General features: G+C 43.6%; 1 protein-coding gene across 1 annotated transcript in view; it reads left to right on the forward strand.

Annotated features, from left to right (window-relative positions):
• LOC124799100 (cytochrome P450 6k1-like) overlaps positions 1–24099 on the forward strand; it is a 77206-nt gene that overhangs the window by 44116 nt on the left and 8991 nt on the right. Inside the window, exons 6-7 of the mRNA XM_047262638.1 lie at positions 10313–10532; positions 14697–14948. Coding sequence (XP_047118594.1) covers positions 10313–10532; positions 14697–14948 — 472 coding nt within the window. The remainder of the gene's footprint in view (positions 1–10312; positions 10533–14696; positions 14949–24099) is intronic.

Below are 24099 nucleotides of genomic sequence, written 5' to 3' on the forward strand. Positions count from 1 at the left end.
GGCTAATTAGTGTTCACCGGCAGTATAATGGACAAATATGTCTGTCGGAAAATATTAGAGAATAATACACGCGAAAGTGTTAAAAAAGTGGGAATATCAGATCAGTCCTAGCTCTATCAGGAAAATGACCCGAAGCATAAGCCTCGCGCTGTGCTGGAATATTTGTTGCAGAGTTGCCCGATAATCTTACATCCATCACCTCTACCACTGGACCTCAACGCTGTAGAGGATGCGTGAGGAGAAGTAGAACAACTTGTTTGAAAACACTAATATCTTCCAAAAAAACTTTGAAGTGTCGATTAAAAGAAGAATGGGATGGTTTATGAGCTGACTATTTAAAAAGGATCATTATCTGCGTGTCACTGATTTTGAAAGAAGTGCTACAACAGTGTCGTTACCCGACAAGGTATTGAAACATATATTTTGAGAAGAATTGTCGTGAAATAATTAGTTCTGAACAGTGCCCAAATATTAAAGTGACTTGAAAACAGGACCTAGCTTTATTTAATTTGTATTATTAAACAACTTTTGTAAGTTATGTTACTAAACGTTGTGCTATTATTTACGAGACATGTAACTTAATATAATACTTGGTTATGTCGTTAGTTTGTTTTGCTAAGAATAAAGTTGTGATGCTACAGAGTAAAAATCTGATAGTGCCCGAATATTAACGTTACTGTTCCTGCGTAGTCTCGTTTGACTGAAAGTGCAGCCTGCTGTTAGATGCAGCAGACTCTAAAGGTCCCGTGAAGAACTGCTTCTGTATACTACAGAACCTAGATGAAGGTCATGCGTAATGAGACGAACAACAGAAATGGCACTATGGTTCACAGGTAATTATCACGCGAATGTCACCACGATTTCTAGGAAAGATAATACACACTCGGCTTCTTAACCATCTGACAATAAATAATATAAGGGGTGACAATTGCAGCGTGTATACAACGTGGCGCGACTCCGATGCGGGTATATAAGCACCGACATGTAGGGAAGACATTAATGTGACATTTTCGTCTTTCCGATATGTTTGGGGTGACTGCGAAAACGTGAGTTATGGCGACGTTATTATCAAATGCGTCCTAACAGGACCAACTTCCTGCCATTCCTTTCGTGGCTGCCGAAGGACAAACACCGATAGACATTCAACGGAGAACGGATAATGTATATGGGCAGCAAGTCTGTCGAAAAGCAGGGTAGTGGACTGGTGCCACAATTTCATGATATCTCACGTCACCATTTAGCAAATGTCGTAATGCAGAATTACGCCACCTGAAGTGGGAGGTACTCTAGCACCCGCCCTATAGTCCGACCTCTCCACACGCAATTATTATGCCTCTACTACATTACAAAAGACCGTGAAGGATCGACGATTCGTGTCGGACGAGAATTTGCAGTAGACACAGTGTTCCATCTAACAGGTGCCCGCCCCGATAGCTGAGTGGTCAGCGTGAAGGATTGCCGTCCTACGGGCCCGGTTCGATTACCGGCTGGGTCGGGGATTTTCTCCGCTCAGGGACTGGATGTTGTGCTGTCGTCATCATCATTTCAACCCTACCCAGTGCGCAGGTCGCCCAATGTGGCGTCGAACGTAATAAGACCTGCACAAAGGCGGCCCGACCTGCCCCGCAAGGGTCCTCCCGGCCAATGACGCCAAACGCTCATTTCCATTACCAAACGGATATCTTCAGCCTGGTGCGATGGGATGATTTCCTCAACGCTCATGGTGATTTTGCCTGACTGGCATACCGATTCTGGACTGTTCAACCCCAGAACGGCAATTTGTTGATCGCCCCTTGTATGTCGTCGACGTTACTGTTCGGATTTCTAAAGGATTCCGGTACTGAGAGGACTATTTAGTCATAGTAAGAATGAACTTAATTAGTTAGACATGATATTACAGGCTACTCGCCTATTTTGTGATGTGTCTGAGCTCTCTTAAGAAAATTAAAATATTACGTTGTGCAGGAATTGCAGCAAAAGGGATCAAACCGTATATCTCCGATACTAAACTAGTTTTACGCAGGCACTGTGAACTACACGACTATTGAATTTTTCTGTATCCACTTCATTAATGATACTCACAAATAATGCGATAGGCATAACCTTCTGAAAAAGAGCACTAAGTGCCCGAAACCGCTAAGAAAATTAAATTTCATTTATGCAACTCGTTGCTTATTATTTCATTATATACGACTACAGTTGCTGAAGAGGATAAAATACTAAAAAAAGATTACTTCCATTCCATAACATCAAGGGGGATCATCTTTTTGGGGTAACTCATTAAGCCAAGCTAAAGTTTTCCGTCTGTAGAAACGTGTAATACGAATTATCTGTGGTGATGATTCAAGAGTGTCCTGCAAAGGCCTATTTAAGGAACTGATGATACTAACCAGTGCTTCCCAAAATATTTATTTCTTAATAAAATTTGTCATTAAATACACATGCTGTTTGCTGTTACTTGATGCAACTAAATATCTAGTAAACGACGCGTCGTACGAAGAAAATGTTCTAGGTCAAAAGTCATTATTAATAAGGGATACATCTGTCTCTGCAACAACTGGCCACCTCATAAAAGTCCCTCCTGTGTGAGCGGAGACAGCTTCGTGTTTCCAAATGGGACTCTCCCGTTTTTACTCCACATTCAGGTTCTATGCCAAAAAATACGTACAGTTTCCTCAAACCACTGTTTTCTGTTCGTGGTAGATTACGCTACAATCGACAAATATCAAGTGCGCCAGTTTTTGCAATTAAGGATTTGATTCCACATTTTATTTTCGATGTGAATGTAAACCTTTCTGTTCTAACGGTTAATATTCACGATCTACATTTACCTTAGCGTTGCAAATTTGATTGTACAATGCACTACGTTTAACGTGATCCAGGAACAGAGACGTGGATGTAATAGTTTTCCGCTACCATCAGGATGCTTGATATTGGTGAGTCACCCTGCCCTGACCGTTGGGGAACCTGATTTGGGTTAGTCCTCTTGCCTCTCGCCACTGCGGTGCTCTCGAATTCGGTGAGTATCCGTGGCAGGTGCACCCGTCACAGTCACTTCGTTAACATTTTACCTTACTGCAACGGTTGTCGTTTGTATTTCGCTGGCAATAGCGTAGTAGCCAGCGCGACAGTTGCAGCGGCAAACCGAAATCAGTCACGCTGATAGCGGGGATCGAGAGCGGGCACTGAAAGCAAGCATTCCGACGGTCTGGGGATTCATCACATTCAGCTCCTTGGGGAACAGAAAACGACGTTACCATACAAGTAGCTTGTCTGCCACAAACGTGAACGTCTAATCGTATTAACTGTACTGTACACTTCCATTTGCAACACTTAGGTAACGTTTGAACATCAATGTCAACCGCTAGAACACAAAGGTTTATATTTTCATCGTAAATAAATGTAGAATCAAATGAGTCGGTTCTTAATTGCAAAAACAGACATACTTGATATCTCTCGATTACACCGCCATCTATCACGAATGGGAAACAATGGTTTGAGTAAACAGTACGTATTTTTTTGGTGTAGAATCCGATTATCCAATCAAAATGGGAGGTTCCCACTTGAAAACACAAAGTTGACCCAGCGGTTAGGAGGTGGCCAGTGTGGCACAGGCAGATGTCCCTTTTACTAATATTAACTTTTCACCTACATCACTGTTTTCGTACGATGCTTCGTTTTCCATATATTTAGTTCAAAAATGGTTCAAATGGCTCTAAGCACTATGGGACTTAACATCTGAGGTCATCAGTCCCCTAAGCGTAGAACTACTTAGGCCTAACTAACCTATGGAGATCACACACATCCATGCCCGAGGCAGGATTCGAACCTGCGACCGTAGTATCAGCGCGGTTCCGGACTGAAGAGCCTAGAACCGCTCGGCCACAGCGGCCGGCAGATATTTAGTTGTATCAAGTTAAAACAGACACCTTGTATATTTGTTTTCCTAATCAACTGCTCAGTTCATGGCATCAGTACTAAAAACAAAAATAGCTTTTCTGGAGATTTATTTCTTGGTGTGAGTTAGGTGTATCTTCGCGTTTAAGATTTTGGGGTCGCATACGCTTAACGAAAAGGAAGAGGAGGCTACTGGGCTTTGAGGTTCGGGGGGGTCATTTCGACCCGCATGTCCTCAGTGCCTGATACAGTTACCTGAGTCCTGTTGCGTTCGGGTTGCAGAGAATGCTTTGCTGTCCGTGGTGATCATACACGACATTAAGGACCATGTCCTGCTTTTTGTAATATCCAGGGGGCCATCAAAAATGGCGGTGACATACGCGTGATAATTGTCTGTGAACCAAAGTGTCATTTCTGTTGTTCGTCTCATTGCGCATGTCCTTCTGTAGAATACAGAAGCAGTTCTTCAAGGGACCCTTACAGTCTGCAGCATCTAACAGCAGCTTGCACTTTCAGTCCAACGTGGCTAGGCAGGAACAGTAACGTTAATATTCGGGCACTATCAGATTTTTGCTCTGTAGCATCACAACTTTATTCTTAGCAAAACAAACTAACGACATAACCAAGTATTATATTAAGTTACACGTCTCGTAAATAATAGAACAACATTTAGTAACGTAACTTACAAAAGTTGTTTAATAATACAATTTAAATAAAGCTAGGTCCTGTTTTCAAGTCACTTTAGTATTCGGGCACTGTTCAGACCTAATTATTTCACGACAACTGTTCTCAAAATATATGTTTCAATACCTTGTCGGGTAACGACACTGTTGTATCACTTCTTTCAAAATCAGTGACACGCAGATAATGATCCTTTTTAAATAGTCAGTTCATAAACCATCCCATTCTTCTTTTAATCGATACTTCAAAGTTTTTTGGGAAGATATTAGTGTTTTCAAACAAGTTGTTCTACTTCTCCTCACGCATCCTCTACAGCGTTGAGGTCCAGTGGTAGAGGTGATGGATGTAAGATTATCGGGCAACTCTGCAACAAATATTCCAGCACAGCACGAGGCTTGTGCTTCGGGTCATTTTCCTGATAGAGCTAGGACTGATCTGATATTCCCACTTTTTTAACACTTTCGCGTATATTGTTCTTTAATTTTTCACGTAGACATATTTGTCCATTATACTGTCGATGAACAGTAATTAGCCAGGTCCAAATGTTGATATACAGCCCCATTCAAGAACACTACCAGCTCCATGCCTTAGGGTAGCATTTGTTGTTCTTTCGCCCCACCATCCTACGTCCTTTCAACCTAAAGATCCTAAATTTACTTTCGTCGGTAATTGTGACGTCGTTCCGCCATGTTCCTTCATTCGTAATAAACTCTTTAGCAAAGTACAATCTCTTCTTTCGATTCGGTTCATTCACATACTGCTTCTTCCTAGCCGCTCTTCCATTGTAACCACTACATTTCAATGCTCTGCGAATGGCTTGTGGATATACGTTCTTTCCAGTCTCGTTTTGAAGCCGACATGCTAATTTGTGTCCGCCGGGTGTAGAATCCTTTATTTTGCGTATTAGTTCCTCTTGTCACGTGACTCCAACATCATTGGTTGGCCCTTCTGAGGTGTAGAGATTATACAGTCCTCGTTTTTTAATCGTTTGACGGTATCTGCGACAGTGTTCTTATGCCTTTGGCGTTATGAAAAATCACAGCTTGTATTCCAAAACTGGTTATCAGTTTTGCGTGCCATTGTACCGTCTGGGCAGTCGACCGTGCTTATAGGGAAACACTGTTTCTAACCCAGAGTGTGTAACTTGGCGTGAACGATCAGAACAAGTGCTATGCTGCCAACTATCCGAACATTAAAGTAACGTGAAAATCCATAGTGTCCTTATTTAAATCGTATTATTTAACAGCTGTTAAAAGTTGTTTACAAATTTCGTACTATTATGTACTGGACATCGATCTTAATACAACACTTGATTATTTTTTTATTTTTGTTTTGTTAAGCATAATGTTATGATGTTATAAAGGAAAAATGTCAGTCTCCGAATACTAACGTTACTGTATATGTTTCCGTAGGCAGTTTCACTGCAGCTTATTTATCATGACAGTGGGAGCAGCAAAATGCACAAAACTAACTTAAAGAAGACTGATGAGAAATAAAGAATCAGGGAATATATACCAGTCTCGAAACAGAGCCCAAGTCCAGCAGCGGAAAAGTTTATGTCGCATCTTCAAATAAATCGATAGGAATATCGAAAAGCAAATTGTGCAAAAAGTTACTGAACACTCATTCGAGAATCTCGAGTATATTAAGACATATCTGTAAATTTGACGAGCAGTTTTCTCACTCTATAAATATTTTGAAAGACGACAAAGAGTTAATGGCTGACAAGTTTGTGGAAATGAATCCTAAGGACTTGAGGTCATTTAGCAGTATATAGGCTTTATAAATTTAGGGTCAACATTGACTGAAATAGGAAAAAATGGCTCAGTGGATACTAAAAACAATATCCTGGTGGTATGCATCGTAGTGCAAAGAAATCTTAGTATGAAAGAGACATTTCTTCTTCCAGATATGCAGTTTTTAGAGTAACGTAACATGAAAAACGAACTTCACGTTTGCTAAAATGCATTTGGAGGATTTAGAATGAAGTGTTCTTCAGTGAACCCGCAATAGACATCCAGGATAAATCAATTGCAATTGGTATAACTAATCTCATGTTTTGGCTGAAACACACTAAGATTACAGAAACTAGACTTGCAGTGTAACAGAGATCTTCAGGTTCTTAGGTACAAAAGAATGTCGGCTCTCAGAGACGGTTCTGCTTGCTACAGATAACATGCATTAGAGGTGACCTGATGACGGCTCGAATTGAGAATAGCGAGTACGGGCAGAAAGAGGCTGAAGTTGCAGAGAAAACCTTTCACATCAAAATAAATAAATAAGCCCGAAATACGCCGAAAACTAAAAAAAGGACAAATAAAATTCATCATTTTATGGCCGATAATGACCCAAAATGAATATATGTTTCATTGGGCCCCATCTTATCATACTCGGGTAAAAAAAGACTTTCCATCAAGTTCGAAACCCCACTCATAGCATTATACTGACAGCGAAGATGGATAGGCATGTTTCCTTTAGCCTGTATGGGTTGGATATGGCTTGGCTTAGGTGTGAGTAAAGCAGACTGCCCGTTCTTTGTGATAATATGTGGCAGCTTGCCTGATTGACTAACCGGCAAGCATTGGTAGGTTAAAAGCGGAATTTGTACGCCTCTGCAATACTGGCAGCGGCGGGACACAAAACTTTCGTGGCTCGAAGTCGACTAAGTTCTCTCGGGTTCAGCCGATCGAGTACTAGGGAGTCCTCGTTTAGTCGATTAGGACGTAATGAACAAACTAGAAATGAAATTCTTTCTGAATGACGGCATTTCAGAGACTAAGGAAAGCAACTGCATACCATCACCAGTAGTGCCGCACCCAGAAAACTACTGCGGCGTAAAACCAGTCTTTTGATCGAATGCTTTGCTCTGTTTGCTCCGAGTACCAAATAACCACATCTCTCTCACACCGAAATAAATTATTGTTCCTATTTTGGCCACACACGAGGATTCACTTGGCTGTGCTGTATGTAAATATTATTTGTTGTTTTCTAGACGATGTCATCCATTACTGCTCGAGTATACTGTCGGTGAAGACTCACTAAAAATAGTAACAACCGTAAAATACCTAGGAATAACCGTCAAGGACGACCTACAGTCGAATGACCAAATAAAACTAACAACAGGAGAAGCAGATTCCAGGCTGAGATTTATGAGGTGGATCATAAGCAAATTTGGCTCATCCGCCAAACAAGTGGATTACAAAACGTTTATTCAACAGGTTACTGTGTTTTGTTTATCAGTCTGGGACACTTACTAACAAGGGAACGTTTCCAAGGGTCGAAAAACACTCTTGATGAAACTTGGCAGGTGTGAGGAAGGGGCAAAATAAACCAATAGGTATTTTTTTTTTTTTGAGACCAGTTTCACTTTTAAGGGGTAAACGCCCCCCGAAAGGTAATTTGACATATCAGGTTTGGAGAGAATATCTTCGAAACGATGATATATAAAAATGTTTCTTATGTAGAAGTTTATATGTAAATAACGTTCTTGAAGAATTTGTAATCCAATTTTGTAATAATTTGTAATTTTGCAAAATACCTCACCACCATTAATTAATTTTGAAAAATGAAAATGTTTGTTAAAATACAAATTAAAGAAGGTTTCAATCTACAGACATTCGTGTGTAACAAAGCTGGTTCCTGAATCGCCATTTACGGAAAATACGCTGTACACGGTGTGCTGTCAGAGTATTTTCAACAAACCACATTAAAATTCCTAAACATTCATCATTAGTCTATTAGTTTATTAACAAAATTTCTTCACATTATATACACGACAGAGAACACAATATAAAACAAAATTCAGCAGGATTTCAAGTTGTCGCAGGTGACCCGCAAAATATCCTGATTCGTATCAGACATACTTCTGTACATTGCTAAGCCGTTGCGAAAAGAACTGATTATGTGCTAGTGACTGCAGCTAGACCCGAAAATATTCTCAGAAGGTTTTTCCAACGTCGAAAGCCGTATATGTACAAGGTCTGCACCTGTTCCGTCCTGTCCTTTGGGACCACCAGAGGAACAAGTTCCTTGTCCTCAGGTACGATTCTCTGTACGGTTCTTTCACACTGACAGCCCTAAAAATCTAACAATAATACAGATTCTTCTCCCTCGCTGGGAAAGAAAAGCTGTTTTAAATATCTTTTGACCTGGTCAGAGGATTGCTTGCCATATTTCAATGCTGTCACAAGGACATCTGGGACAAAAAAAAAGAGATTCTCGAACTCTCGGTTAAAACTGACCATTACTTTCTTTTAAAACTATCAAAAGGTATACTAAGAAACCATTTTGACTATTATACCAGAGGAGAAGAAACTTATTCACCTTGTGATCCCAAAGGACACGGCGGCTCAGGTGCAGACGCGGTAAGTATACGGATTTCGATGTTGCGAGAACCTTGTGAAAAGATTTTCAGATCTAGTTCTGTTGAATGGTTTTGATGTGAATCGCCACTTGAGAAACAATATAATTAAGCTGTAGCCACTAGCACATAATCAGTTCTTTCCGCCACGGCTTACCAATTTAATGAAATATGCCTGATACAAATCAGAATACTTAAAGGATCACCTACGACAGTTTGAAATCCTTCTGAATTCCGTTTTATATTGTGTTCTCTTTCGTGTATATTATATGAAGAAATTTTGTTAATTTTATGTGCATGGCGTAAGAAAACGTTACGTTTTAAGCGTTTATTTACAGATATCGCTACTGAAATGATTTTGTGTCATAATATTGAGTTACTTATTATTTTCACTTAACAAACTACACTAAAGTGAAACGGTAACTTAAAAAAACAAATACAAGAAACTGAATGTAAAATGTAAAATAACAACACGAAACATAAAACAAATATAAGTAAAATAAATAACTGGACTAATAATGAATACTTTGATATTTCAATGAAGTATGTTGAATATACCTTGACACAACATTGTGTACAGCGTATTTTACAAAAGTCAGAAGCAGCTTGGTTACACATCGATGTATCAAGCATGAAATTTTCTTCAATTTGTGTTGGTACAGAAGTTTTAATGTTTCAAAAGTAATTAATGGTGGAGGGAGAGTATTTTGCAAAAAAATTCTAATTAGTATAAAATTCGATTACACAGTTTTCAAGAACGTTAATTACATATTAAATTTCATATGGGAAACATTTTTTATTTATCATAGTTTCGAAGATATCTCTTCCAAACATAATATGTTAAACTGTGCTAAAAGTGAATTTGGGCGCGAACAAAAAAAAATACGTTTTGGGTTATTTTGCACCTCCTGCACACCCGACATGTTTCATCAGGATCATTTCTTGACACTTGGGAATGTTCCCTTGTAAGAAGGATTAACAGAAGAGACAGAGAAAATCCAAAGAAGAGCGGCGCATTTCGCCACGGAGCTGTTTAATGTTACGGAGGTGCGCAGCAAACTCCATTGGCAGCGGCTACTAGAGAGGCGTTTTGTATCACGGAGAGAAGACTTCCAGCGCGTATTTCGAAAAACTGGTAGGCAATATGTTACTTCCACTCATATATGTCCCTCTAAATATCAGGACTAAAAGGTCAGAGAAAATAGTTTCTACACACTCGTTATTCTCACGGGTCGTTCACAAGTGGATCAGAGAAGGGAACATGATAGTGGTAAGACAGGCATCCGCCGCCACAAACCGTAAGGTGGAGTATTAAGTATAGATACAGACGTAGCTTTACGTTGTTTTCTTACCCGTTTTTACTTTTTCGCAGAGCTGACACTCAACGAGCTGGCTGCCCAGGCATTCGTTTTCTTCGTAGGCGGCTTTGAAACCTCTTCGACGACAATGAGCTTCGCCTTGCACGAACTGGCTCTCAATCCTTCGTTGCAGACCAAGCTGCAGGAGGAGATAGACTCTGTGTTCAATGAATATGGAACGGACATCACCTACGACTCCATTTCAAAAATGTCCTACCTTGATAAAGTGGTGTGCGGTAAGTCAGTTTAACATTCACTACGAATCCAGACCTGTACATCATTTGTTTCTGCCCCTAGCCAAGACACTCACTAAATGCTTTAGTTAGTATGACAAGACAGTTATAAAAGAACGATTACGAAGCGAACGTCGTTGACAGCAGCGATTTGTTGTTGACGTCGTGGAGATGCTTGGTGTGTTTGTCATGGTAGCTGGCGTTCGCTGGTTATTGGCCTTATTAGGTATTTCCTTTGAAAAATAAGAAATAAGATTGGATATAGCGTCAGTTTGACGAAGAGATCATTAGAGACGATATGCAGGATCGGGATGGAAAATTATGAGTGCGATATCGGCTGCCTTCTTCTAAAACGAGACATTCCGTCCTTTGCCTTAAGCGATTCTGGGTAGCCACAAAAAATATGAATCTGAATGTCCGGACAGGAATTTGAACAGTCATCCTCTCGAATTCGAATCCACTACTGAACAGAATGGACAGTGTCTTGAAAGGAGAATAGAAGACGAAAATCAACAAAAGCAAAACGAGGATAATGGAACGTAGTCGAATTAAATCGGGTAATGCAGAGGGAATTAGATTAGGAAATGAGACACTTAAAGTAGTAAATGAGTTTTGCTATTAGGGGAGCAAAATTACTGATGATGGTCGAAGTAGAGAGGATATAAAATGTAGACTGGCAACGGCAGGGAAAACGTTTCTGAAGAAGAGAAATTTGTTAACATCGAGTATAGATTTAAGTGTCAGGAAGTCGTTTCTGAAAATATTTGTATGGAGTGTAGCCATGTATCGAAGTGAAACATAGACGATAAATAGTTTAGACAAGAAGAGAATAGAAGCTTTCGAAATGTGGTGCTACAGAAGAATGCTGAAGATTAGATGGGTAGATCACATAACTAATGAGGAGGTACTGAATGGGATTGGGGAGAAGAGGAGTTTGTGGCACAACTTGACTAGAAGAAGGGATTGGTTGGTAGGACATGTTCTGAGGCATCAAGGGATCACCAATTTAGTATTGGAGGGCAGCGTGGAGGGTAAAAATCGTAGAGGGAGACCGAGAGATGAATACACTAAACATATTCAGAAGGATGTAGGCTGCAGTACGTACTGGGAGATGAAGAAGCTTGCACAGGATAGAGTAACATGGAGAGATGCATCAAACCAGTCTCTGGACTGAAGAGCACAACAACAACAACGTTAACTTATCGTAATACATAATATCACACTTCAAATTAACTAAATTTGCTACACTTTCGTCCAAATAAATTATTTTGGGTGTCATTCTGCCATGGCCGACATTTTTCCCTCATCTTCATTGTTTACGAAATCGTGTTCCGTTTCTAATGATCTGTTGTTTAAACAGTTACTTTCCTTTTCTTTATTTTGCAGTTGTAACGCAATCATCCGATAATTCCGAGTAATCCTAATCAATTACATAAATGGGTTTTTATGTATAAAATAATAATCAGACAACTTTCTGCGCCATGTTTTCTGTTTATTACTTCGAAGAGCACGAGATTATAACAACATTTCACATTTACTAGGATCAAAAGGGATTTTGAAATGAGATGAGTGCATAAACAGTCTATAACTTTCCAGAACTCTCAAACAACTCACTTGGCAGGCTCCGCCGCTGGCCTATGAATGAGTTAAAACAATTACAATATTTCAAAGTATTATTGGAATGTGTTCATAATTAAAACAATAATTTACACGTTTACAAAAATCCAAGTGCAAAGATAAGTTTTACGAAACGTAGTAATATGTTTAACATAGTTTAACAGCATTTTGGAACAAATACGAGGGGCATTCAATAAGTAGTATGCAACACACCGTTTTTTTTATTTTTTATTTTATTTTTTTAAGGCGGCTTGTTTTTATTCAGGATTCCAATACACTATATTATTTCCCACTCTTTTGACTACAAAAACCTATTTTTCCATCTCCCTTCAATGGGACGGCTTTACGCCACCTTACGTGTATGCCCGCATGGTATCACTCTGCTGGTCAACGTCGGAGCCAACGTCTGGCTGTATCAATAACCGCCCCATCATCCACGAACTGCTTCCCGTGGAGTGCGTCCTTCTTCGGGCCACCGGATGGAAGTCAGAAGGTGCGAGATCAGGGCTGAAGGGTGGATGAGGAAAAACAACCCAATGAAGTTTTGTGAGCTCCTCTCGGGTGCGCTGACTTCTCAGAATCCTTTCGTTGTCATGGAGGAGAACAAGTCCGTTCGCATTTTCTTGGCGGCGAACAAGCTAATGTCGTTTCTTCGATTTTTGAGGGTAATACAACACACGTCCGGGATGATCGTTGCACCCATTCCAGTTCGAAGTGATGAACTCATATTTCATCGCCTGTGATATGTTCGACAAAAAACTGTCATGATCAGCCTCGAAACGCGCAAGCAGTTCCGCACAGATGGACTTTCGTTGCTCTTTTGGTCCTCCGTTAGACGGCAAGGAACCCAGGGCGCACACACCTTTGAGTTCCCCAACTGGCGGACGTATAGCGTCACCACTGACCAGACCTTCATGAAACTGTAAAGACTGAAGGGAGAATACAACACGATGACCCACAGCAAATTCCGCCTTCTTTCAACCGAAATTGACCAACAAAAAAATGTGTTGCACTACTTATTGAAGACAATTCATGCATTCTCAATACGAAAACTACTAAGATTTGTTTTTGCACTTTATTAGTCTGTAAAGACAATTACAAAATTATTTTTTGTGCTGCAGTTAAAACACGTTTTCGTACAAATGCTGAAAAATTTTATTTAGTTACATATCGGTAAATATTTCGTATATACTTTTTCAGTTAATTTCAAGTTATCATGTCTTCAGAATTGTTGTTCAAAGGAGTTATACACAAAAATAATGAAATTACATCCAACAGTAAGTGAATTAGGTATAATAACAATTGCACACCGTCGTTATATTAAAATTAATAATGTCAAACTTATTAAAAGCAGTTACAAACATGATCACCTTGCAACTGTACTCGGCCTACTTTTCACGTGGCTCATCTGCAAAGGGGGTTGGTAGTGAACGGTTGCATTTGCACCTCTACTATTGAGTCATATATATTCGCTAGCTCTTGAACGGCAGTGGACTGAATACACAATTGTCTACACCACAACCTCGCGAAAATGAGGTACACTATACACGTTCAGATTGAAACTTGTTTATTCAAAAAGAAACACCTTAACTTTGTGGCCATGCATTTTTTAAGTTCACAAATAAATCGATCTGTATGAATAACATTCGGTGCAGTTCTTACACAGGGTTTATAGTCGCGTACCTACACACTTTCATATTGTTCCTTCACATACACTGGCGTCCAAGCTTACACTCGCGGCACTTTGCCGCTCCGAACTTACCACCAACACGGACAACTACCAAAGATCTCCTTTTCACGCTCATATCCCCAGTTCGGGTCACGTGACACTACATTAATCAAAATAATCCATAAACAGAGCCACAATTCGTTCATAATTTTTATAAGGTTTAAATACTTAAACCTAAATACATTAGATAATTTTACACAGCTTTATCACCACAATTTTATAATTTGTAGCAATTAAAAAGAAAACAAAACGCTATACAACGGAACTACAACGCTCATCAAAACACAAAACAAGTATTTTCCTGTCTATTTTGCATTATACTATTTTCACTCTGCATTTAATACATAGTTTTATTCTTAAACGTGGAAAATTAAAATCAGTACTAATTTATGACATGCTGCCAGATTACATAATTAGGAATAACTCCATATTTTGGCACAGCTTCACCCCTCTTCCATCATTTAATGACATCTCTGCATGAAATATGAAACATACAAATAATTGTCTGGCACTACAAAGATCGAAACTGAATAGTGTCTTCATAATAAAATAACGACTTACTTTGCAGTGGTTCTAAACATCTTTATAACTTAATTCTACTATGAAACGTTTTGATTGGAGTACACCAGCCTGACATATTTCTGCTGCTGTGCTTTAAATTTAAATTACAAACTACTTGAAAGAGCTCCATATTATCCCCTGCTACGTTATAACCTCTGCGAACTATGGATTGGTTTCTTCACTATTCTAAAGGATCGTGTTTTAAGCTAGTCTGGTAGATTAATGTATACATAAACCAGCGTTTGTGTGATGTTTTTTAGAGACACTGCGGAAGTACCCGCCCCTGCCCATCCTGAACAGGGAGTGTAACAAAGAGTACAGGATTCCTGGCAGCGATCTAGTCCTGGAGAAAGGAACGGCGGTCGCCATTTCCGTGCTGGGCCTCCAGCACGACCCCAAGTACTTCCCGGATCCCGAGCGCTTCGACCCTGAGAGGTTCTCGGAGGAGGAGAAAGCCAAGAGGCACCCCTATGTTTACCTGCCGTTCGGGGAGGGCCCCCGCATCTGTATAGGTAAGTAGTCTCGCCCCACGCCTTTTTAGTTCCAATTTGTGTCTCGATGTGAAGAAGAGTAAAAATCTTCAAATTGTGAGTTCTAAAATGTAGTTGCATTTTTCGTAAAAGTAGCTCGTACAATAATTCCTGAGTTTTTATCTCGTACGCACAGAGAGCTTTCGGAATAATTCTTGGCGTCAAGCTGAAGTACAACTCTATTACCAGCAGTCGGTTTACATATCCTTTATAGTAAACCAACATTAAACAAAGTGTGACTATTGTCTCAATGAGCGAGGAATGCAGAATGATTTGGACGAAATTTCAGTTTGCTGTAGTGAATGCCAGCACTCTTTAAATGTGGATAGGTGTAAGATAACGCATGTAATGTAGAGAAACGACCCTATCGTAACCCACCACACGAGCAATGGTGAACGTCTTGAACACCTCAAATGCCATGAGTACTCATGGGTCATTCTAAGACTCTCTCTCTTACTCCAGTGACTCCACAAAGAGTAGTCGATGTTTGGCCTCTTCAGGTACGCTCTTCCTATTATTGGCATATTTTTCCTTGCTGCAAATATCTGGCAATCCTTGGCCACCAGGTCTCTCCATTTTATATTCGGTCTGCCTGAATATCTTCGTCCTTTGGGTTTCTTCTCTGACATTCCCCTCAATCTTGACTATTCGTCTCCTCTATAGATATGGCTGGCCATTCTCAGTCTCCTTGTCTTGCCCTCTGCAACAACACCTGGTTCATTAAATATCCCCCTGTTCTTTTTCCTTCAGCATCCTCCTCCCTCACAAATTGGTTCAAATATTTTCCTCAGAATTTCATTTTCAAAAACCTCTATCTTTCTCTCTTTATGCTTATCCATCCTCCAATTTTGTGCCCAATGTACATATCTGACTTTAGTTTCATATTTTCTTGTAGTAGTAGCTCTAGAAAATGCTGGGATTACAGCAATGGTTATTGCGGAACACTAAGGAGCAACATGAAATGGTTCGATCACGTAAAACCGGTGTTACGGAAGGTGAATGGAAGATTTAGGGATCTCCAATTGATTCCATATTTCTAAATTCCCAGAAGACTTTTGACGCCGTTCCTTAAAAGACAATTCTAATCAAATTGCGTGCATGTGGACTATCGTTTCATCTGTGGATTTGTGGTTTCCTGTTAGAAAGTTCGTAGTACATAGCATTACACAGAAAGTCATCGAGTAAAATAGAAGTGTTATTTGGCGTTCGCCAAGAAAGCGTCATAAGCCCCCTGCAGTTTCTAATCTACGTAAACAATTTAGAAGACAACCTGAGTTTGTCTCGTATATTGTCTTCTGCAGTTGATGCTGTGATTTACCGCCTAGTAATTTCATCGTAAGATCAAAACCAGTTGCTAAATCACTCGGACACGATGTTTGTATAATTCAAAAAGTACCAATTGTCTCTGGATAACGAAAAATGTGAGGGCATCCGCATGAGTACTAAATGAAATGCGTTAAATTACATTTGCTTGATAAATCATATAAATCTAAAGGCTGCCAATTCATTTAAATACCTAGCAATCACAATTACGAACAACTTAAATCAGAACTATCATATCGATAACGTTGTGAGAAAGGCAAACGGAAGACTGTGTTTTATTGGCAGGACACTTAAAAAACATAAAAGATCTGCTAAAGTGTCTCCCTAAACTATGCTTTTCCGTCCTCTGCTAGAGCACTACTATGCGTTATGGGGTCCTTACCAAACAGGATTGACACTATGTAACATTCCCTAGGCCAATGTACTTCTATGTAACATGCCCTCTGCGGAATGACAAACCCTAACATATATAAAGTACTGGACCCCTTGGATTGTCTGATACGGTAAGCGGTAGATTGTCGTCAGTGGTGTATGGCAGGTCCTCTTTGTGATTTACCAGGACAGAGGCAGCGTAGTCAGCCTCCGCACTTTCTCGACCTGTAATCTTACCAGCCATTGCCTGCAGTTTTTTTTTTTTTTTTTTTTTTGTGGTTTTAGGGCGCACAACTTCAATGGTCAATAGCGCCCTGACTACTCTAAGAATGCACCGCGAGGCACAAGTTGACCACAACAACTAAAAGGGAAAACACGATAAAAGACAGACTGACAGGCATAGGATAAAAAAACAGCATCATCAAATGTCCTTAGCGAGGTGTGTCAAATTGATAAAACGAAGAACACGAGCAGCTGCTCGTGGGTCATCCGCTAAAATGGCATCGAAAGTATTTGGCAGGTTAAGATCGAGGCGCAGTGTGTTAAGATCTGGACAGGACATTAAAATGTGTCTAACCGTCAGCAAGTGCCCACATGGGCAGAACGGCGCCGGCGCAGCCGTCAGCAGATGGCGATGGCTGAACCGGCAGTGTCCAATTCTTAACCGGGCTAAAACGACCTCCTCCCGCCGAGAAGGGCGTGAGGAGGACGTCCAAGCCACGGGAAGAGGTTTTAAGGCCCGAAGCTTGTTGTCAGTAAGTGCAGCCCAATCGGCATGCCACAGAGATAAGATGCGCCGACAAATCACCCTGCTAAAATCGGACGAAGGGACGCAACAAGAAGCTGTTCGAGGCTGGAGGACCGCAGCCTTGGCCGCGGCATCTGCAGCTTCGTTCCCAGGGATACCGACATGGCCCGGAACCCACATAAAGCTAACTGGAGAACCGACGTCCACCAGCTGCTGAAGAGAGCGTTGGATCCGGTGTACGAAAGGGTGAACCGGGTACGGATCACTGAGGCTCTGGATGGCGCTCAGGGAATCTGAGCAGATGACATAAGCAGAATGTCGGTGGCGGCAGATGTAAAGAACAGCCTGGCAGAGGGCAAAGAGCTCAGCTGTGAAGACCGAACAATGGCCATGGAGCCGGTATTTGAAACTTTTTGCCTCGACAATAAAGGAACACCCGACCCCGTCATTGGTCTTAGAGCCATCTGTATAAATGAAAGTCATGTCGATGAACTTCGAACGAAGTTCCAAAAAACGGGAGTGGTAGACCGAACCGGGGGTGACCTCTTTTGGGAGCGAGCTGAGGTCAAGGTGAACGCGGACCTGAGCCTGGAGCCAAGGTGGCGTGCGGCTCTCGCCCACTCGAAAGGTTGCAGGGAGGGAAAAAGTAAGGTGTTGAAGGAGGCGACGAAAGCGAACGCCAGGGGGTAGCAGGGCAGAGACATACAACCCGTATTGACGGTCAAGAGAGTCGTCAAAAAAGGAACGATAAGACGGATGGTCGGGCATTGACAGTAGCCGACAGGCATACCGACAAAGCAGTATATCGCGCCGGTAGGTGAGTGGCAATTCGCCAGCGTCAGCATGAAGACTCTCTACGGGACTGGTATAAAATGCTCCGATCGCAAGTCGTAAACCCCGATGTTGTATGGAGTTGAGGCGGCGTAAGATGGATGGCCGTGCAGAGGAGTATACGAAGCTCCCATAATCCAGCTTGGAGCGGACGATCGACCGATATAGACGAAGTAGGACGGTTCGATCCGCTCCCCACGACAGACCACTGAGAACACGGAGGACATTTAAAGAACGGGTACAACGGGCGGCCAAATATGACACATGTGGAGACCAGCTAAGTTTCCTGTCAAATGTAAGGCCTAAAAATTTGGTTGTCTCCACGATTGGGAGAGCAACGGGACCGAGTCTTAAGGACGGTGGGAGAAACTCTTTGTATCGCCAGAAGTTAATACAGACCGTCTTCTCGGCAGAAAAACGGAAGCCATTGGCGACACTCCAGGAGTAAAGACGGTCAAGAGAACGCTGAAGACAGCGCTCCAGGACACGTGTACACTGCGCGCTGCAATAGATGGTAAAATCGTCCACGAAAAGGGAGCCTGATACATCAGCTGGGAGGCAATCCATTATTGGATTGATCGCGATGGCGAAGAGAGCGACGCTCAAAACTGAGCCCTGTGGCACCCCATTCTCCTGGCGAAAGGTGTCGGACAGGACAGAACCCACACGTACCCTGAACTGTCGATCCATTAAAAAGGAACGAATAAAAAGAGGGAGGCGACCGCGAAGGCCCCATGTATGCATGGTGCGGAGGATGCCCGCCTTCCAACAGGTGTCGTAAGCCTTCTCCAAATCAAAGAACACAGCCGCGGTCGGGCGCTTCCGCAAGAAGTTATTCATAATGAAGGTCGACAAGGTAACCAGATGGTCAACAGCAGAGCGGCGCCTACGAAATCCACATTGTACATTGGTAAGTAGGCGTCGAGACTCGAGCAGCCAAACCAATCGAGAGTTAACCATTCGCTCCATCACTTTACAGACACAGCTGGTAAGCGAGATAGGTCGATAACTGGAAGGCAAGTGCTTGTCCTTCCCCGGCTTAGGAATCGGGACAACAATAGACTCGCGCCAGCATGCGGGAACATGTCCCTCAATCCAGATGCGATTGTATGTACGAAGAAGAAAACCTTTACCCGCAGGAGAAAGGTTCTTCAGCATCTGAATATGAATAGAATCAGGCCCTGGAGCGGAGGACCGTGATCGGCCAAGTGCGTTTTCGAGTTCCCGCATGGTGAATGGGGCATTATAACTTTCACAATTCGAGGAGCGGAAGTTAGGTGGCCTAGCCTCCTCTGCCTGTTTGCGGGGGAGGAAGGCAGGGTGGTAATGAGCGGAGCTCGAAACCTCTGCGAAAAAGCGGCCGAAGGCATTGGAGACAGCCTCAGGGGCCACAAGGACGTCATTCGCGACCTTCAAGCCAGAAACTGGGGAGTGGACCTTAGTGCCAGATAGCCGGCGCAGGCTACCCCAGACAACAGAAGAAGGAGTAAAACTGTTGAAGGTGCTTGTGAAAGCAGCCCAGCTGGCTTTCTTGCTTTCTTTGATAATACGACGACACTGAGCACGTAATCGTTTATAATTGATACAATTCGCCACTGTAGGGTGGCGTTTAAAAGTGCGTAAAGCACGTCGACGAGCACGTAAAGCGTCTCTACATGCTGCGGTCCACCAGGGGACCGGTACGCGACGTGGAGAAGGAGGGTGAGGGATGGAATATTCAGCAGCAGCGAGAATGACTTCCGTGAGGTGTGCGACCTGACGATCGCAGCTTGGAAAGGTTTGATCCTGAAAGGTCGTCCTGGAAGAGAAGAGCCCCCAGTCTGCCTTGGAGATGGTCCAATTAGAGAAGCACGGAGAGGGGGTATGCTGCAGGAGATGGATAACACACGGGAAGTGGTCGCTCGAGTATGTATCAGAAAGTGCATACCACTCAAACCGGCGTGCAAGTTGGGGAGTACATATAGAGAGGTCTAAATGGGAATAGGTGTGAGATGTGTCCGAAAGAAAAGTAGGGGCGCCAGTATTGAGGCAGACAAGATCGAGCTGGTTGAAAAGGTCTGCTAACAAGGAGCCCCTCGGGCAGGATGCTGGAGAGCCCCAAAGGGGATGGTGGGCATTGAAGTCTCCAGTTAACAAAAATGGTGCAGGTAGCTGAGCAATAAGTTGCATCACGTCTGCCCTGGTAACGGCAGATGACGATGGAGTGTAAACGGTACAAAAGGAAAACGTAAAAGTGGGGAGAGTAATGCGGATGGCAACTGCCTGCAGGCCGGTGTGCAACGTGATGGGATCGTAGTAAATATCATCCCGGACCAGCAACATAACCCCTCCATGAGCTGGGATACCTACCACAGGGGGTAGGTCAAAACGCACAGAGGTGTAGTGTGCCAAGGCAATTTGATCGCATGGGCGTAGCTTCGTTTCCTGGAGGGCTACGACAAGCGGACGGTGCAAGCGGAGCAGCAACTTCAAGTCCTCTCGGTTGGAGCGAATGCTGCGAATATTCCAGTGAATAAGTGCCATCGTAAGAAAAGAAAGATGAGAGAAGTGGTCACCTCGAAGGCCGCTTAGGGCCTGGCTTCGAGCGAGCACTGCCGCCGCTATCAGTAGGTGGACAGTCATCGTCCATTGGGTCTATAGGGTCATCGGCCATCTCGGGAGGATGGCCGGGAGGGGGAGCTTCCTCCGCCAGTGAACGGCCAGATGTACGGCTACCAGCGTTGCGGCCAGGCGAAACGGATAACGGCCTGGGGCGGCAGCCGCTGGTTGGCGCAAGAGAAGAAATGCGCCGTGGCGGGGAAGGAGAACTGTGCTTCCTATGCGCCTTTTTGGAAGGACGTGTAGTGGAAGTACCGGTCGAAGGCTGGGAGGTCGAGGTACGGAGGAAGTCTGCACGGGATGGTTCCTTCTTGAAGGACCGTGCATCTGACTTCGGTGTCTTCGTCTTAGCAGAAGCTGAGGAAGGTGCTCGTGTCTGTGGGGTGATGGGAGGAAGAGGAGACGTCGACCGCGCGATCTTAGCACTGGCCGAACGGACGACCGTGGTGCTGAAGGTCAGATCGCATGTCTGGGTTGCTACCTCCCGGGTAGTCCGAGGAGAGGCGAGGACAGTACTGTATTTCCCCGCTGGGAGCAGCGTGGGCTTCCTACTAGCCAATAGCTTGCGAGCAGCCGAGGTGGACACTTTCTCTTTGACCCGAATTTCCTGGATACAGCGTTCTTCCTTATAGACAGGACAGTCGCGGGAGGATGCGGCATGGTCACCCTGACAGTTCACACAATGAGGAGACGGAGGTGGACATTCATCCTCATGGGCATCCCTGCCACAGGTGACACATTTAGCCGCATTGGAACAAGACTGTCGAGTGTGATTGAAACGCTGACACTGGTAGCAGCGCGTAGGTGTCGGGATATAGGGGCGAACAGAAATAACCTCGTAGCCCGCCTTGATGCGCGATGGCAGCTTAACACTATCGAAGGTCAAGAAAATTGTCCGGGTCGGTACAAGGTCATTGTTGACCTTTTTCATGACCCTATGGACAGCCGTCACGCCCTGCTCAGCGAGGAATGATTGAAGCTCCTCGTCAGTCAATCCGTCGAGGGAGCCAGTATAGACCACACCACGAGACGAATTCAAAGTTCGGTGGGCCTCCACCCGGACAGGGAACGTGTACAGGAGGGTGGCCTGAAGCAGTTTTTGTGCCTGAAAGGCACTCTCAGTTTCTAGTAATAAGGTGCCGTTACGCAACCTGGTACAGGATTTGACAGATCCGGCTATGGCATCTACGCCCTTCTGAATAACGAAAGGGTTGACAAAGGAAAAATCCTTTCCGTCCTCAGTTCGAGAAACTACGAGGAACTGTGGGGCAGGCGGTAGTACTTTTGTCACTGTTGGCTGGTCACGTTTCCGTTTTTGGGTCGAAGTCGAAAGAGATGGAGTAGAATCCATTGCGGAGGAATCCCCCATGATTGCCAGCGTCTCCGATGGCGCGCTCCTTCCTTGTGGGGACCCTCTCAGAGGGCGCTCCCGCCTTAGGTGAATGTTTACACCTCAGGTCACACCTCCCGAGAAACAGACGGAGGGACCAATCGGCATGGTCAGAAGGTATCAGCTCAGGCAATCACCCCTCCCCGGGCCTGGCCTTTACCAGGGGGTACGCGCGTGCCTTACATGTCTACCCAGGGCGGGGAATTACGCGTTACCCCGTCACCGGCTACGCGTGAGAACGCGTGGGTCGGCCTTCAGGCACGCACAGGGAGGAAGGAAGAAGAGGAAAAAGAAGAGAGAGAGGGAGAAAGAGGACAGGCTGTCTCAAACGCCGAGGCGGAGACCAGAGAAGGCAAGGAGAAGAAGGCAATGAGAAAGCAAGGGGAAGAAGGCAATGAGAAAGCAAGGGGAAGAAGGCAATGAGAAAGCAAGGGGAAGAAGGCAATGAGAAGGCAAGGAGAAGAAGGCAATGAGAAGGCAAGGAGAAGAAGGCAATGAGAAGGCAAGGAGAAAAAGGCAATGAGAAGGCAAGGAGAAGAAGGCAATGAGAAGGCAAGGAGAAAAAGGCAATGAGAAGGCAAGGAGAAGGCAAGGGAAAGAGTAAGGAAGACAGTGAGGTGGAGAAGAGCAAAGAAAGGAACCAACAAAAGGAAGGAAGAAACGAGAAGTGAAAAAACCAAAAGGACCACGATGATAGGTCGTGGAACCGTCCGTCTCCGGACGCAGGCGCGAACTACCCCCGTGAGGGGGAGGGACTCCTTTTAGTCGCCTCTTACGACAGGCAGGAATACCGCGGGCCTATTCTAATCCCCGTACCCGCAGGGGGGATTGCCTGCAGTTCAGCCGCTCGTACGTTACTCGGCCCCCTGTGGATTCTGGACTTCGTAAATATGTAGAACTAAGGATTTGGAGAGGAATTCCAGTGCGACTAAATAATGCAACGCACCTCTGATAAAAGCAATTATATTGGCCTCAAAATGCTCTGATACACTTTATTACAAACGAGTTGCAAAATCATAGTTTTCACACCAGAATCCAGCCAGATAGCGGTCAGGCGGATATGCCTCTCTAAGTGGGTTTTACACCACTGTCAGATATCGATTGCATTTTGTTGTCATCTCAATCAGGCTAATCCCAATTGTGATCGCATCAATACAAATCACTCAGCTGCCACGTGGGTCTTTTACTGCACAACGCCAGGATCTTGTATTACTGGATGCCACGGAACTCAGTCTTTACTAACACTTGATACCCCTCATAAAAATAAGCATCATCATAACCAATTGGACATAATGATCATTATCAGAAAACAAAACCAGAATCTGCTACAGCAGGAGAGAGCACAGCAGTTAACTTACCGTGTTCAATGACTGTCGTGTTGTTGCATGCACTAAGCTCTGCTCAGTTAACTATTGGCGTATATACCTCAGTAATTGTAACATATTACGATAAACGTTCCTTCACGGTCAACATAACTTCACCACTACGCGAACATTACTTTGTCACGGTCTTAAGCAGTTTAAGCCACAGAGCAAAGCTTAGTTGGTAATCCTGCGGGAGCGCAACCGCCGGCCATCCGTTCTGCTCCCCCGTCTAACCGCTAGTCCCCAACAATGGCGAGCTATGCGCTCCTTCTCCCCCACTAAACCGTTTGTGACGTCCGCCACCATCTCTGCCCTTAAAACAGATACATTTTACCTCGGTAGCGTCTAGTCAGACCCGTCGACCTTCTCCATCCCCATGGGTAGCCCGCCTGTGGATGCTGCGTCGTATTTCTAACCTAGGCCTACCCCTGGCTTTTCTGTGTCCTTCTGCCTTCACGTTCTCGCAACTCACCGTGCTGGTCTACCGCGCCCGACTCGGCTCTTATC

This window comes from Schistocerca piceifrons, chromosome 5 (assembly GCF_021461385.2).
Source record: "Schistocerca piceifrons isolate TAMUIC-IGC-003096 chromosome 5, iqSchPice1.1, whole genome shotgun sequence".
Classification (NCBI taxonomy): Eukaryota; Metazoa; Arthropoda; class Insecta; order Orthoptera; family Acrididae; genus Schistocerca; species Schistocerca piceifrons.